Here is an 18,574-nt window from a genome sequence, read left to right as displayed (position 1 = left end):
CCCACCTGGCTACGGAGGCACTGGACAAAGTAGATTTCATTCATGTCATGATTTTGATGGAAAGATATTTGAAGATGGCATATCATAAAGGTGTCTGTTAGCCTTTTTATCTACTGAAGGTAATGAGGAAGTGAAAGAAACCCACAGTTTAGAAGAAACAATTAATCAGTTGTTCCAAGATGATGAAAATGACTATAAAAAAAGTTTGCTATTAATATTACATATTGTTTTTAGCAGGTAGGTACTACTGAAAGTTCTTTTTTTTTGTTTTCATATACTGAGCACTGCACTAAAATGGCATTTTATGAATGTTTACTAAATGTTGTATTTTTCAAATATATTTTATTATGAAATAAAATTTATGTTCAAGTAAGCACAGGCTTTGACACTATCAAAAGAGATCCACTGGTATTGAACCAGCTGAGCTTTGAATTTCCCAAACTGTCAGCCTTAACTTATTCCAATAATTAACAATTTACTGGGTACGTGGAATTAACATGATCTCCCCCCCCTCTCCACACGTTGAACTTACTATCCCTATTTCTGATGACAGAGACTGCTGATTTGGATGTGCAGAGAGGTTGAGAGGATGCTATCTCAATGGGCAAGCTAAAATTGCAATAGATTTGGGTCTCTGTCAGAGCACCATTAGTCTCTTGGCTAGCTATGTTCATAAATCAGTACCCCTGCATCAATAACTGCAAGTGGCAATAGTTTACACCTAGGTATTAGATGTTTCTGGTGGCTTATGATACTACCACAGATCACATGATCTGCTGTCCAGCAAAAAAAGCCACAATTTCCTCCTTCTCAACTCTCCATGCAAGCATTCCATGGCTCTTAACACACTCAAGGGTGCCAGGAACCAGCTTTAGATCCCCCCCACCCAACATAGTGAAATTAGTAACTGAGAAACTCACCACAGGATACCCATCAGATTTTAGCAATGATATAAAGTCAAATACCCATCACCTCACAGACACACACATGGTTGCCCAAATACATCTATCACACACCCCTGCCTTCTAACCACACAGCTGTCCTTAACAAATGCCCCCTCCCCTACTACTTCAATGTTTTTGCCATGCAAAATATTCACTCAATATGCTCTCTGTGGCTTTCTTTCAGATATTTATTGGGCATTCTGACCAACAACTGACAAAAGACTTACAAGTGATAGTTCTGGACCTGCCATAAAAAAGCAAAGAAAGAGCACCATGAGTCGGGTGAACTTCAAGTGGGTATACTGTGCCTAAGCCTGGCAATGTCAACCATCAGAACAATTCAAAAAAAAAAAAAAAAAAACACAACTACAGCTAACCCTCGTATAACACGGTAGTTTGGTTCCTACAAAATCTTGTGTAATGCGAAACCGCATTATATGGGACTAAGAACCAGTACAAAGGGGGAGGGGGGGGACGTTCCAAAAACTAACAAAAATACGCCAATTTTTTATCACTATCAGAAACTTAATTTTCATAGTAGTAATAACTTAATATTTTAACTTTATTTTTATAATAATAGTAACTTAAATAGTAATAACTGAACAAACATCTTATATTACAAACTGTGATACTTATATGTGAGATAATGTACATTCATTTAATTTTCTTCCTCTTCATCGCTGCTAATCACAATCTCTTCTGCAGCATCTAGATTTCGTGTACCTTCTGCTCTCTTTAAAAGTCACGAACTGCACTCTTTGAAGTCACAATTATCTTTTATGGTCTCAAAAAAGCACAAGTTTAATAGCACAGAACCTAACCCAGGGATCTCCCAACAAAATACAGTGGATCTCCACTTAAATGATACGTGAAAATCTGAAGAATATTTTCCAGTTAGCAAAATAAAAATAAATCTACACTCACATACATAGCTTAATTAATATGTACTGTAATATGTACATACTAATTGATATTTCTGTTCACTGACTTTTTTTTTTTTTTTGTTGTAAAATTTAAAACAGTAAAAATGATAAGCAATTAATAACAAAGAAAACACGTGCACAAGTTGCAACAAACACGATACACGCAAGTGAGATACAGAGGTAATGAGTTTCTGAAAATTGATGTGTTTTTTTTTAATGAATATTTGATGGAAGGGGAAACACATTTCACCATAATAACGTGAAAACCCACAGAATTCCAGCTATCGGTACTATAGCAAATGCAAGAAGATCGAGTTTACTACCCGTTTATAATTGATTATCCTAACAGAAAAGCTCAATAAACCGGAAACTGCAAATTGCTTTATGGCAGTGATCTCCAGAAATGTGCTTTAGAAAAATATCACAAAGGCAATAACAACTAGCGAGTCAACAGCAGGGATTCAGAAAAGGAATAGAAACGTTGAAAATTACATCTAACATAATAGCAGGATTTTCCCAGCACAAAAGCTCTGTGTTATGAGATTTCCAGCAATTCTCGAACCATGTTAGAGCGAAACCTTGCTGTTGAAGTACCATGTTGTGTGAAGATTGCCACAATTTATCAATCGTGTTAGAGTGAAAAGTGTTGTAGAAGTACCATGTTATACTGGGGCTGTATTAATAATATGGGTGGAAGATCAGAATCAGCACTATATGCCCAGGAGCCAGCTTCTCATCATGGAAAAGGCAAAGATCATCTTTACAATCCTCCAAGAACAAGGTAAAGTACTAACAACAAATATTTGAAGCTAATTCTGGTTGGTTTGACAGGCTCAAACGGTGAAGAAATCCACACAGCATAACAGTCACTGAAAAGTGACTGAATTCGCTTACACACAACAAGGCAATCAGAGCATGGTACCTTCCCCAGATTGTCTTCCACATGGATGGCATGTGCTTCCTTTCTGGAAGCACATGCCATCATGAACTTTCACCAAACGAGAAGAGAAGTATATGTCAGAGTTTAAAGCTGCCACGGACTGCTCTATGCTCTTGCTTGATGGTAATGCTTTGGGAGATTTAAAGCTGAAGCCCATGCTTATCTACCACTTGATAACATTCCAAGCAATGAAAGGATATTCTAAGGAGTACTCGCCTGTTACCTGGCAGTCAAATAAAAAAGCTTGACTGACAAGAGACATCTTCAAGTGGTTCATCTCCAGTATTTGCTCAGCAGTGCAGCATAACTGCGAGGAAAATGACTTTGGAACCCAGAGAACTGTTGGTGCTTGGCAATGCTCCTGGCAACACTAAGAATTTGGAGAGCCAAATTTCTGTAGAACTTGTGTTCCTTCCACCAAACACAACTTCACTGATTCAACCAACAAATCAGAATGTCATTTCACTCTCTACTGTCCTACTCTGCACTTTTAAAGAACTGATCAAGGAGATGGATGGTAACGAAAAGCAGTCAATCAGAAATTGGTTGAAGGCCTTCAACATTATGAAGGGCATTAGAAACATTGTTGCATTTTGGGAAGAAGTGATAACCAACTCTATGAATAGCAGCTGGAAGAAACTATGGCATGTCACAACTTTAGGGGATTTGATTTGAATATGACGATGTGCAGGAGTTACTGCATTCACACCAATGAAGAGCTGGAACAGCAGCATTCTACGGAGGACAACAATGATCCCACTGACAATAATGACGATGCATCCAACAGAAATCTAACAACAGAGTTTTGATAAGATCATGGATACCCTGGATTTCTTCACTGAAAATGATGCAGATTTTGAGCAGAGAACTGAAGTGAACTGATGTAATATTTTGCTATACTATAAAGAACTCCTCCACGAGAAGACGCTTCAAGCTTGCCCATTATTCCTTGAAAACTACTTCAAGGGATGACTGGTAACCCCTGGCACCACCATGCCGTGATGGGACTAATTGTATGTATATCATGCTGCAATTAAAGATGCTGCAACTTGAAGGTTGAAAACCTTCAAGTTCATCTTCCTGCCAATAACTACAATCTTCTCTCTCAGTGCTTCCAAGTTCACCATGTTTGGGATTGTGGCATGCACTATTGAGTAGATTAACTTACTGTATTAATTATTTATTAAATCATATTTATTATTTGTTTAAGTAACCAAAAAAGCTCTAATTTGTTGGTCAAGTGATAAATTACAATGTTGGGAGCACATCTTCATTGGGATTATGCTATTACAACCTACATAGTGGACCCATTTACCACTGCCATTTCCACGAATGCATCCCTAGCATTAAATAGGGCATGCACGCATACACAATAGAATCTTGTCAATACAAACATTTATATGGCGTACATATCATTCCTCCTGATAAAATGATAGGCTTTTCTACAAATAACCACTCAATACAAAATTCAGTTAATACATATTAAAAAGTCAATTTTTATCTTATGAGAAATACAGCTGAAATCCGTTAAAACACAATTCGTTAGAACATGATTCTGCTTATAATGCAATGCAAGCATGGCTCCTATTTTTTTACTCACTGAAGATCAACTTTAGATTCGTTGTGAACACGTGTTGATATTTTCAGTTTAATGTGAATCTGTGATATGCATTAATCCTTGATTTCCGTAAGAACAATAATAAACAACTTGTAACTTTACTTGTTGACTTATATCATGGAAGTACTTGCTGGTCTGCAAACTGGAAATCTTTCCAGGGCCGAATTGATCGACAAGGCTCTCATCATATACTCCCTCCTATCGTGTCTGGGCAGAATTGCAGAATTTTTTAAATATTTTATTGTATAGTGCATCAACAAAAGATTGAAACAAAGCAATTGCATATTATTTCCATTATTATTCTTTAAATGATTTTACTACCTACTGAACCACTGACACCTTATCTATGCTACGTAGGTGAACTAACTCCGCACTCTTGTACCTCATTCAGCTTTCATAATTCAGTGATCAATCAGTGTAAGTAGCGCATTACATTTCAGGCATATTAGCATATAGTAATAATTTATGATTTACAACAAAGTCAACCACTGACAAGAAATTTGTTAGATTTGTAAAATATTTTAGGCCTGCATTTAAATTTTGAAATGGATCAGAGCTCCTGTTCCAAAATTATAGTAATATTTCTGTAGGGAAACTAAGGAGGGAATGCTATGAAATCAGAATTGAACTTAGAATAATCTCAGGGGCCAAGAGAATATATGTTAAAAATTTGGCAGCAATCAGCATTCTTCTTGTCAATTAATGCAAACACATACTTTCATTTATGCCAACTTTTATAAGGGAGGAGGGAACGAGGACTAATATGTGAAGTATACTTTCATTTATACTAACAGATTTCTGTGGTTGGGGAGTAAGGAGCTATGATTGAGCTTAAAAGCTTTCCAGGGACCAATGAAATATATGCAGAAATGTGATATTAATTTAACTTATTAAATAATGTTTAAACATGCCATAGTTGTTTTGATGCTTAGGACACAGATTACCATGTACAATAATTTCATCTCTTTTTCTCATTTTTTATATTGTTAGATAATACTCAAGTTAATGTTAAAAAAAAAAACAGTCAAGTTTTGACAATTTTGGTAGACCTTGTTATTAAAAAACTTAAACATTTAAGTCCTTTAAACTTTATATTAATAAAATTCAGATGTATAGAAATTACAGAATCCAGCCATTAGGATAGCTAATCACAGCATAAGGATATATTGAAAAATAAATAAATACTTGAAACAGTGTCCTTACCAGAGATGCAAGGCTAAGGATCTCCGCCAATCCAAATCTTCGCAGCAATTAACTACTAGGTCTGAAGGCTGCCATACCAAAGTTCCAGCAAGTAAGGCATAAATCTTTAATCTTCTGATATCAATAAATTTGTCAGCCTAATCAGAAAATTATGTTCTTGACAACTTAATATAAAGGGAAACATGTATGAAGAATAACACACTTTAATTTTTAACTTAGTTTAAATGAAGAATAAGGAACTAAAATAATTATTTTTTTAAAAGAAGTACTAAGATTAAATTCTGACAGAAAGACTACATCCAATTCAACCACTACACTACAGAAAGTGAAAAAACTTAACTAATAAATAAACATTCAAGATAAAGAATTTGCATTCATTTACAAGAATAAAAATAGTTCCTTTAAGAATAAATAATGGGCTTCTCCTTTCTGGTTTCACAATCAAAAAGCTTGATTAATTGATTGATTTATGGTTCTGTGCAAGAGCTATTGTGACTAAAATGCACCCAATCAAAAAACAATATAATTACATAAAATAAATAATAATAAACACATGCTGCAGATACATTAAAGGAAAGGCAGAAAATCAGGAAAATGGTGACAAGTAAAGAAAACAGAACACATTCTACATGCTATGTTTTAGCAAACAGTTAACAAAAAGTGGCGATCAATAGTTTATAAAGGACAGTTGCAGTTCTTCTGTCATCACTATGCAGATCTATGACATAACATGGCAGAATATGCAAATACTGTTCATAATACATTTGTGCTATCAGATGTCAGAAGAGGGTCACACTTTTTGTTTTTACAAGTCAAAAGAAAATTTGCCTCTTAAAAAACAAATGAGATCAAAAATAAGAGACTCCATATTAGGAGGTCTCTAATAAGGAATATCAGCGCAGGCATATGCATAAGTACTGCTTTTGAAGACAAACAGAATCATAATGTGAACAGTTAGGGTAACTGAGATGAGAAGTGGTTGAAGTAACCAATAATTGTTGAAAAAAAGCTGTGAATTAGGGTTGAATTTGAAAGTGTCTGCAATTCTGCCCTGGAAAGATTGTGCAAGGCTCAAGGGGTAGAATTTTTTTCTGCCTGGTCTGTACTTGTTAACAGGAGAGACTGCTTCTACAGGGATGGGATACACTTAAATAGAAAGGGTGCAAGAATATTTGCTGATGCTATCGAGGCAGTGTTAGGTGGGTCGGAAAACTGCTAGCTTGGGGGGGAGGAATACAAGGACTAATAGATTAACAGTAGCCACTGGCAGAGGTGAAAGTGATTCTTGCACTGCTTCTATTGGAATGAGCAGAAGCCTGGAAAACAAGATGCAGGATGTTTCAGAGAATGCTGGGAGTCATTGCGGTACAAGTGAACACATGGGTTGTTTTAGGGTAGCTAAGAATAGGAACAGGTGCATGTATACTTGCGTGTGCACCAATGCTAGGAGTTTGGTAAATAAATTTGATGAATTTGAGGTATTGCTCAAAGCATCAAAGGCAGATATTGTTGGGATATCAGAGAAGTGGTGTCACACAGATATAAGGAATGCAGAACTGGAATTTGGGGAGCACAACGTCTACAGAAAGTATAGACAGGATAGGAAGGGAGGAGGGGTTATGCTATTAGTTAAGAAACACAAAATCCAAGGAAGTGAAGCCAGTCGACATAGCAGGAGATTACAGTGTCCGGTCAGTTTGGTGTGACATAAGCATTGGGAGATCAAAATTGAGAGGAGTGTGCTATAGGCCTAATGACTCTGATGAGTATAATAAGAAAATGTACAGGGAAATAGAGTGGACCAGTAAATCAGAGAATCTTATAATGGGGGATTTTAATTTCCCAGACATCAACTGGAATTTGTGGGTTGGTCACTCACACACTAGCCAGGCTTTTGTGGATTTAATGGATGATTGTTTTCTACATCAGCATGTTCGGGAGGCATCTAGAGGGAGTAATATACTTGATTTGATTATCAGTAGTGATTCTTCATGCATTAAGAATCTGCAGATAAAGAAACCATGAGGTGGCAGTGATCACAGTGTGCTGAAGTGGGATTTACTCAAAGAGGTAACTATCATCAGGGGTAAAGGGAAGGGTTATTGCTTTTGTAAAGGCGACTACAATGGTCTGAGACAGTATTTGAATTCTATACAGTGGGACCAACTGATGATGTTACCAACAGCAAATTCAAAATGGGAAGCATTCAAAGAACTTATCTTGGAAGCTACTAGGCTTTACATACCAACTAAAAAATATTGTTCAAGGTTTAGGCATAAATGGATGTCAGATAAACTAATGAGACACATGGCAGAGAAAAAAAAATGCATGGGATACATATAAATTAACACGTGACACAGAAGCCTATGATAGATATAAGCTGGTCTGTAACCAAGTCACAAAGGAGGTTAGGCAGGCAAAGGCAGATTATGAGAAATCTTTGGCAAAGGATGCAAAGAAAAACAGCAAAGAGTTCTTTACTTATGTAAACTCTAGAAGGAAGGGGATGAATCAGATTGGTCCACTTGATATCGATGGTTCAACTGTTGATGATCCTGCTCAGGTAGCTAACAAACTAAATGAATATTTTGCATCGACATTCACACAAGAGGGGTTATTCAGTGAGGGGAATGCCAGAGGTGTATTCAACTCCGGCAGTAAGCTAGATAATCTTGTAATAACTGAGAGTAAAGTGGAGGAGAAATTGTTGAAGATAAACACAAGAAAGGCACCTGGGGTGGATAGGATCTATCCAGTTATATTAAACGAGGCAGCAAAGGAAGTAAGCAAACCCTTAGCCATAATTATGAGAGCTTCCTTGGACTCAGGGGAGGTACCCATAGACTGGAAATGTGCAAATGTGACCCCAATTCACAAAGGAGGATCAAAGGTTGACACAAGTAATTATAGACCTGTGAGTTTAACTTCTGTTCCAGGAAAATTAATGGAGGCACTGGTTAAAGAAGCACTGCAGGATCATCTAGACAACACTTCAGTTATAGCTCGGACACAGCATGGTTTTGTTAAGGGGAAGTCTTGCCTGACCAATTCGATTGGATACTATGATGCAGTCACAAAAGAACTGGATGCAGGGAATAACTTTGATATTATATACTTGGATCTTAGAAAGGCTTTTGATACTGTTGCACATGGAAGACTGGTGCACAAATTGGAGCAGTGTGGCATTGGAGGCAAATTGCTGCTATGGATAAAGGCGTGGTTGAGAGGGAGAAGACAGAGTGGTAATCAATGGACACTGCTCATTGTGGACTAATGTTATTAGTGGAGTCCCTCAGGGTTCAGTGTGGGGTCCATTATTGTTTTCTGTATTTATAAATAGTATTGATGATGGTATATCAAGCTTAATGTCCAAGTTTGCAGACGATACAATTGGCAGGGTTGTTAAGGATACTACTGATGCTCTGCTGCTGCAACAGGATCTGGAAAGGTTGAGAGCATTAGCATTAGTAGAGGCATTTGATGCAAGAAAGCAAGCTTATGCATCATCAGCCAAAAAAAATAAAATAAAAATAAATAAAAAATAACCACTTCCACTTCACCCCTCTGTTCATTCAAAATACATGTCCAGCTGAGCCTTAAACCTATTTAGGCTATCAACTTCCACGACAAGGGATGGAAGTCTGTTCCACCAACCAACCATCCGGTGGCTAAAGGCATATTTCTGCACGTCTATCCTACATCTGTCTTTCCTCAATTTGAATTTATGCCCTCTCAGGTGATTATTCTGAGCAAGAGGAAGAATCCCATCAGCATTGAGCATGTTCAAACCATTCAAGGCTTTATACACCTCTATCAGATCACCTCGCTGGTGCCTAGTCTCCAGACACTGTAATTTGCAAAACTTAAGCCTTTTTCATAAGAGCACCCCTTTGTTCCATTCACTAATCTTGTTGCCTTTCTCTGTACTCGTTCCAGCAGCTCTACATCCTTCTTGAAATGAGGGGTACTCGTTCCAGCAGCCCTACATCCTTCTTGAAATGAGGCCTCCAGACCTGTATACAGTACTCTAGGTGTGGCCTGACCATTGCCTTATACAATGGAATAATCACCTCCTTATCCCTGCTGGAAAAATTCCTGTATATCATTGACAATACTCCATGAGCTACTCTTGCAGCCCGTCTGCACTGCTCAGAGAACTTCATATCTGCCTGCACAGCCACTCCCAGGTCCCTTTCATTCTCTACCACTGTCAGTGTAGTACCACAGAGTTGATACGTTGCTCTGGGGTAGCTGTTTCCCATATGTAGTACTTTACATTTGTCCATGTTAAACTTCATTTGCCACCTCTCAGCCCATCTGCTCAACCTTTCCAGATCCTGTTGCAGCAGCATAGTGTCAGTAGTGTGCTTGACAACTCTGCCAACCTTCGTATCGTCTGCAAACTTGGACATTAAGCTTGATATACCATCATTAATATTATTTATAAATACAGAAAACAATAATGGACCCAGCACTGAACCCCGAAGGACTCCACTAATAACATTAGTCCACGATGAGCAGTGTCCATTGATTACCACTCTGTCTTCTCCCCCTCCACCACCCCTTTATCCATAGCAGCAATTTGCCTCCAATGCCACACTGCTCCAATTTGTGCAGCAGTCTTCCATGTGCAACAGTATCAAAAGCCTTTCTAAGATCCAAGTATATAATATCAAAGTTATTCCCTACATCCAGTTCTTTTGCGACTGTCATAGTATCCAATCAAATTGGTCAGGCAAGACTTTCCCTTAACAAAACCATGCTGTGTCCGAGCTATAACTGAAGTCTTGTCTAGATGATCCTGCAGTGCTTCTTTAACCAGTGCCTCCATTAATTTTCCGGGAACAGAAGTTAAACTCACAGGTCTATAATTACTTGTGTCAGCCTTTGATCCTCCTTTGTGAGTTGGGGTCACATTTCCACATCTCCAGTCTATGGGTACCTCCCCTGAGTCCAGGGAAGCTCTCTTATGTGCAATATCAAAGGCTTCCCCGGAATCAAGTATATGATATCAAAAATATTTTTTGCATCCGTTTTCTTTATCACTACATCATAGTATCCAAATAAAGTGGTCAGACAAGATCATCCCTTAACAAATCCATGCTGCGACTGAAGTATGATCGCTCTTCTGTCTAGCTGGCCTGAAAACACCACCTTAGAGTTAAAGATTACAGTAAAACCTTGTTAATTTAAAGTTCAGAATATGTCAGTAATAATTAATCAACAGAAATTTTTAGTCACTCTTATTTACTTTGTGCAAAATTTTCGTGATTCTTATTTGAAACAGAAATTAGTGAATATACAGTTAATGAGTTAATTTAGTCAATATGGGGAAAATAACAATTGTGCTGTAAAAAATTCAGTAAATTTCTTGCACATAACAAGATTCCAAGTTTTGTTTTTGCCACCATTATATAGTTTGATGAATACAAATAAATGGTTTAATTTATTATGTATAATTGTATATACGTTTGAGAGAGAGAGAGACTAGTTTTGGATGTTATCTGCTATTTAATACTTGTAATCCAAGCAAAGAAAGAGTGACATTCCTTTTTTGCATTATCACTTTTAGTAAACTTTTTTAAGCATGGTATACTCTTATGTCAGTTGGTGATCAGTTGACATCACTTTTACAAAGAAAAACACCCAGTGTCCAAATACTGAATGTTATTAGTTTCTTAAGTTGTGTTTTTTTTTTTACATATCACATAATTTATACATATATTTCTGAAGGTTAAACAACTGTAAAACTGTATAAATTGAAACCCACCTATGTTTAAATGCTACCTTTTGTTAATGTTATCATCCTATTACAATGTGCTTAGATTTAAATTTGCATTTCATCTTATCTCTATAGTAGTGATATTGTATTAGACTTGATACTCACGATCATATGATCAGACCAGAGTAGCAAAGCAAAAGGTTCAAGGTAGTGGGAGTGCAATGGATTGAGGGAGAATTGAAGGGGGGACAGTTTGTCCTATCAATTACAGCCTTATGAAATGTATTGCTTTGATGTTTGCACAGCTATCAAGAACAGGCCATGATATTGCCAATAGCGATGTCTTTGTGGGTGCTCTATGTAAAGAGTGTGAGTGAATTAGGTGCAACCTCAGCATTGTTATGGGCCTTCATCAAAGCTTAAAGAACAGGGTGGATCCCTCAAAGGATTCGAATTGGGGTGAGAGGTATCGAGCTCTCAACTGCACACATCAATGCCAGAGCTTGAACTTGATCATCAGGCAACACAGAGGCAACCAACAAGGCAAAATGTGCTGGTCCCACAAAAGCTAGTTGTTGTCAGTTTACAGTTCTGTTATTAGGGAAATGGGAAATATAGTGCAAAAAATGGATAGGCACAACATGACCAGGGTATGTCTGCCAGGGACAAAAGGTCACAATGTCAAAAGGTCATAATGCAGACATCATCTTTTATTTGTTATTTATTTGGTTTTTAGGAGCATTAGCAACTAAGGCCATATTGCTCCGGGGATATGCAGTGGTCATTCCCTGACCTTTCCATACCCTCTGTATGTGGTGGTCAGGGGCTCAAACCCCGGTCTAATCAAGAAGCGTGTGCTACACACTGCCACTCCTGCCCACCTGGCTATGGAGGTGCCACACACAAACACATCATCTTTTAAGGGCATAAAGGAGATATGTGCATTGGCACTAATGAAAGGAAATGTGCATTGGCACTAATGAAATTAAGAGTAGAATTGCAGACCTACTGTGCAATGTTGAAAAAGAGTTGCGAGTTGGGTTAAATCTGAAAGTGCCTGCATTTCTGCCCAGACATGATAGATGGAGCATATGATGAGAGCCTTGTCAATCAATTTGGCCCTCAAGAGATTGTCAAAGCTCATGGGATAGCATTTTTCTCAGTGTGGTCTGTGCTTGTTAACAGGAGAGACTGTTTCTACAAGAATTGGATACACTTAAATAGAAAGGGTGCAAGGATATTTGCTACGGCTGCTATTGAGGCAGAGTTAGGTCGGTTGGAAAACTGAAAGCTTAGTGGGATACACTGACAAACAGATCAACAATATCCACAGGGTGAGGTGAAAGTGATTCTTTCACTGCTTCTAATATAATGAGCAGAAACCTGGAAAGCAAAGTGGAGGGATTTCAGGGAGTCATCATGAAACAAGCAAATACATGTTATCATCCATATATTCATCAAACATGGGCTGTGTTATGGTAACTAAGAGTAGGAATAGGTGCATGTACACCAATGCTAAGTGCTTAGTAAATAAATTTGATGAATTTTAAGTGCTGGTCAAGGCATCAATATGGACATTGTTAGGATATCAGAGACTTGGTCTCATACACACACACATATATATATATATATATTTTTTTTTTTAAAACCTGAAACACGAGAGGTATTAGAACCTATAGTACTTAGTACAGTCAGTCCTCATATAACACGTGTTTACATTACATGAATTCGATCATACACGATTTATAAATAGGGGAATGATATCTTATATAACACGAACCGAATTCGCTTATGCATGATTCGCCTTTGTGTTTACAAGAAATGGCAGTCGAACGCGGAATCACTCCAACTGAATGCAACACAATAGGAATGAAGAGAAGATTCTGAAAATGTATTTATGTGTTTTATATCAGTGAAGGGGAAACACATTTCACCATAATAACATAAAAATCAACACAATTCCAGCTATCGGCATAATCGCAAATGCAATTAGATCGAGTTTACTACCAGTTTATAACATTCACTAGCAGAAACGCAACTGGAAATTGTTTTTATTGTTTTATGGTAGTAACCCCTAGAAATGTGCTTAAGTAAAATGTGAGGTGTTAATAGTGTATCTCTGCCTTTACGGTGTTGTTTATTCAGTTGCTACATGTGCACAGCTTTGTTTATGTGTATCAAGCGTGCCCCCTCGTTTTGTAATTGTGCTTTATTCCCTAAAAATGAGTAAAATACTTAAAAGGTGTAAAAAGGAAGCGTCCTGGTGAAGACACTGCAGATTCAGAGAGGGAAAAAAAAAAGCAATATCTATAAACAGAGGCGGACTGGATCAAAAATTCTTACCTGGGAAAATTTATAGTGGCCTCATACTATGGTTTATGGCCAAAATCACACCGGCCTCTGGCCCACCGGGGTTTCCCCGGTAAGGCTTATGGCCAGTCCACCACTGTCGATAGCGGAAAAATGTGAAACGCTTTGAGCGAAATGAAAGACCATGTGATATTGCACATGCTACAGACCTAAATGAGGCAATGCCGAGAATTACAAAGAATGCAGAGAAAATAAAAACAACTTTCACAGCAGGAACAACTCAAAGTGTAATTAAAATCCATTAGATTAAAACACAAAGAATTGGAAGAGATGCAACGGCTGTCAACTGTTTGGATAGAAAATCAAACAAAAAACAAGTTTGCTTACGATAGAAGCAAAAGCATTAGCAATATTTTATTACGTAATAGTCGTAATAAAATACTTATGTATTTTATTACGATTATTTATTGTGTTTGGTAATGTTTTAGTTACAAATGTGTGTTCAATCTTGGGTGGTCGACACCTAACCCTATTTTTCCCATAGGGCCTGTCGTTTATATTTCACGATTTTGCATTGCACAAGGGTTGACTGTACCATGCTTGGTTTGGAGGTTGAGAAGACGAAAGAAGATATTTGTTGACATTAGACTTCATTAGACGTCAGGCCACAAATCAAATACTGCATACAGGCCTGGAAGCCTCATTTTAGTTAGGAAGGAAGGAGTGCTGCTGGAATGAGTAGAGAGAGAAGGCTTCAGTTCTGCAAATTACAGCATCCAGAGACTAGGCATTCACCCGTGAGGTGATCTGATTGGGGTTTTAAGGCTTTGAATGGTTTTAGCAACCTCAATGCTGACAGGATTCTTCCTCTTGTTCAGATTACACACTTGAGGGGGGGTGGGGTTGTAAATTCAAATTGAGGAAAGTAAGTTGCAGAATAGATGTGCAGAAATTTGCCTTTAGCCAAAAAGTGGTTGACTGCTCGAACAAACTTCCATTAATCACTGAGGAAGTTGATAGCATAAATAAATTCAATGAAGAACTAGATGTACTTTCAGAAGAAATGGATAGGTGAAAAGGGAAGTTTTCTTTTGGCTGATGCTGTATAGGCTTGTGTTATTACATCATATATTACTACTAAAGGCAATGCTAATATGAAAAGGTGATACACATGCAACTGCAAAGGGCACTACGAAGAGAAATAAAACAAGCCAGGTAGCGTATGCATGTTACATTTCAGGTACATTAGCAAATAGTAATAATTTATTCATGATTTTTAACAAAAAACGAAGTCAACCAATGAACACGAAAATTTGTAACTAAAATATTATAAGCAAGCACTGAATTTTGAAATGGATCAGTGCTCCTGTGCCAAATTTAGAGAAATATTTCTATTGTGAATACTGGGGGAGGCAATGCTATGAAATCAAAAGTGAACTTAGTACCATCCCGAGGGCAAATAGAATATATGTTAAAAATTTAGCAATCTGAATTTTTCTTGTCAATTAATGCAAAAACATACTTCCACTGAAGCTGATTTTTGCAGGGGAAGAGGGAATAAGAACTGTGAAATCATAACCGAACCTGAAATTTTCCCAAGGTCCAACACTAGAAAATAAGCTGAAAATTTGGTCCCAACCGAACTTTTTGTCCTAGATGAAACTAGCAATCTTGATTATGATTGCTAGTTGTTCATTTTGTCTCATTTATACAGATTTAAATTTGCAATGCAAGATAGGTGAACATGAGTACAGCTGAAAAATGTTTGATGACAACTGCAAAATTTTACCCTGGTTGTGAAATTAAATCTGCTTGTTTATTTATTTTTTCTCCCTTGAAAAGATTAACAATGGAAACTGCATGAAAGGAAAACAAAACATGTAACCAGATGTTAGAAAGGTTTGATTCAAGCATCAAGGTTTTATATATTTTGTTTTTTAATTTTACTCAGCAAAATAGTATTGAAAATAATAGAAAAGCTCTTTAAGCAGTTTAATTCATAATCTCCTCTGTATATAGCAGTGTAATTTAGACACACACACGATTAATTCCACACAACCAAATGTATCAAGCACAGAGTGGCGACTGAATTTCTTACCAAGGAAGAAAATGTTAATGGTGATAATACTGTAGATGTGAGTATAGTTAGACGTTGGGTACAACACTTTACATAGCCCTGAAGCGGCTGGCCAGTAACATCAGTGACAACAGACAACAAGAGCCAGAGCGATGTGCTGATCAAAGAGGACCACTGCAACATATAAATTGTATGATGCAGCAGGTATAGGAAAACCTTCTGTGATAACCATCATAAAGGAACCAGGCTAAAATGCTGACATCTGAGCACAAAGAAACCAGGAAAGTCATCTGTATGGAACTTCTCCAGCAACTATGAGAGTGAACCAGAGGGTTTGCTTTCACTCATAGTCAAAGATGACAAAACCTGGATCCACCATTATGATCCTGAAACGAAGAGACAGTCAATGGAGTGGCACCATCAAAATCTACTGCACAAGAAGAAGTTCAAAGGCAGCCTTCTGTCGGTAAAACCATGGCAGCAGAGTTTTGGGACAAAGAATGGGCCTTGCCTGTAGACTTCTTGGAGCATGGCATCACAATCAACTCAGATCAATATGTGGAAATGTTGAAAGCCTGCATCCGTACAGTTCAATTTGGGACAAAAACCTTAATGAGGTTCTTTTTCTCCATGACAACACACAACCCCACACCAGTGTACGCATGATTCAGGCCATTGCAAAACTGGGGTGCACTGTTCTTCCTCATGCATCCTTCAGCTTGCTGAAGGATGCATGAGGAAGAACAGTGCACCCCATGATGCATTCTGCGGCTGACTACTGCTTGAGCTGGCTCTGCAAAATGCATCCTTCAGTGAGCCGAAGAGGCGATAGTTGGAAGTTGCAACCAGAAAGCCCTCCAGAACAAGAGTAAGGACTTTTATAAGATTAGTATACAGCACCTGACTAAGAGATAGCAGTAGTGCACAGAAAATGATGGTGATGCATTTGTGGAAAAATAAGTGTTAATTAATGATTGAGAATTAATTGATGTAAAAGGCATAGTTGTAGGAATTAAATTTTCTAAGGAAAAAAATTGGTACTTTCGTACCAATCCTCGTACATTGAGCTGCATGACTATTATGGTTAGCAAAAATGAAACTCGGCGGTTTTTGTTATTATATGTGAAAAACTGAAAAAAGACTCCCCCATGCCTCATTATGAATTTCTTAAGAATTTTTAGAATTTTTTTTTTAAATCCTCCAATGGAAAAGCCCCCCCTCCCCATTTCTGAAGTGCATTTCTTATCCTTCTGTTCAAACTGAGAATGCATAAATTCTGACATTTGAAAATGCACAGTAGCTATGCATTGGGAAATTGTGTATTTTGTATTGACAGCGACCAGTGTTCTCCCTGCATGCAAGCTGCCAGACCTAATTCAGATTCTGAATTTCATTACTGATGCATTGTGAATAAGCCTAGTTAAAATGCATATAAAACCCTATATCATTGGTCGGGAAATGGCAGTGACTTCAAAATATGTTGCGTTTCACATAATCCAACATCGAATTAATGAAATACTGTATTATTAATTTCCTGTATTTAGACATATAAATATGCATATGGTGAATTTTTTCACACACATACAAACAGGGCCAACTACTCTACATCGCATGGGGATTACAAAGCAATACAAGTCTTCTCCTTTTTACAATGAATACACTAATTACAAATTAAATAAATAATAAATTTTAAAAAATACATTACACAATACATTTGTTTCTTCGGAATGCACAATCATAATCCTTCAAATTAAGAATGTCTCTTCCATTTAAAGTAGATTTAGTTGTTCATTCTTGGGTCAACATCAATATTATGCTTATTTCTGAAATTCCAATTAGCTGCTGTGATGAACTGGTCAAGTTTCCCAGCATTTAATGCCCTAATTCTCAAATTCAGACTAAATGCAGTTGCAGCAATTCCAAATGTTATTAATTTCTTTAATAAATATTCATTTTCTTTAAAAGCGTTAGGAAATTTATTTCTATTTTTTCAGAAATATCTGATTACAAGTACTTTTGAAATAATAATGAATAAAGGATATTTCTGTATGTATGTTTTTATTTAATGAATAAAAGTAAGATTTACATATTTACACACAATTCCCCATTCCATTTAATTATTCCAATCTGCCAAGAATAGAATAATTATGTAAAATAAAGAAACAGTAATATTATTACTGATGAGGGGTAAAAAAAAAATTCTTGTTTACACAAATGAAAAAGAGGTAACAGTATATTGGATAAAGGTGATAAAATATACTGATTTAAAAACAATAACAAAAATAAAATACACACACAAATATAAAATAACACCAAAGCTTTTAAAGGCTTTTAATTATTCCAATCTGCCAAGAATAGAATAATTATGTAAAATAAAGAAACAGTAATATTATTACTGATGAGGGGTAAAAAAAAAATTCTTGTTTACACAAATGAAAAAGAGGTAACAGTATATTGGATAAAGGTGATAAAATATACTGATTTAAAAACAATAACAAAAATAAAATACACGCACAAATATAAAATAACACCAAAGCTTTTAAAGGCTGTGCCCCCCCATTACTGATGAGGGGTAAAAAAAAAATTCTTGTTTACACAAATGAAAGAGGTAACAGTATATTGGATAAAGGTGATAAAATATACTGATTTAAAAACAATAACAAAAATAAAATACACACACAAATATAAAATAACACCAAAGCTTTTAAAGGCTGTGCCCCCCCAGCTTTAATCTGCATGACACAGTAGGCCAGAAATGATTATTCAGGGGGATATTCATGTGTTGTTGTGGTGGACCCCAGGGTTCCCCCATTAGCCGCTATTGTACTCCTTGTTAT

At 36.8% G+C, this 18,574-nt stretch overlaps 1 protein-coding gene across 1 annotated transcript in view; it reads right to left on the bottom strand.

The window, feature by feature from the left end:
* Nup98-96 (nuclear pore complex protein Nup98-96) overlaps positions 1-18,574 on the bottom strand; it is a 770,989-nt gene that overhangs the window by 149,474 nt on the left and 602,941 nt on the right. Inside the window, exon 30 of the mRNA XM_090379042.1 lies at positions 5,629-5,765. Coding sequence (XP_090235168.1) covers positions 5,629-5,765 — 137 coding nt within the window. The remainder of the gene's footprint in view (positions 1-5,628; positions 5,766-18,574) is intronic.

Source organism: Mastigoproctus giganteus, chromosome 8 (genome assembly GCF_048544385.1).
Source record: "Mastigoproctus giganteus isolate SK-2022 chromosome 8, ASM4854438v1, whole genome shotgun sequence".
Taxonomy (NCBI): domain Eukaryota; kingdom Metazoa; phylum Arthropoda; class Arachnida; order Uropygi; family Thelyphonidae; genus Mastigoproctus; species Mastigoproctus giganteus.
The sequence above is the reverse complement of the archived record's forward strand: the minus strand, read 5'-3'. Positions and strand labels throughout refer to the sequence as shown.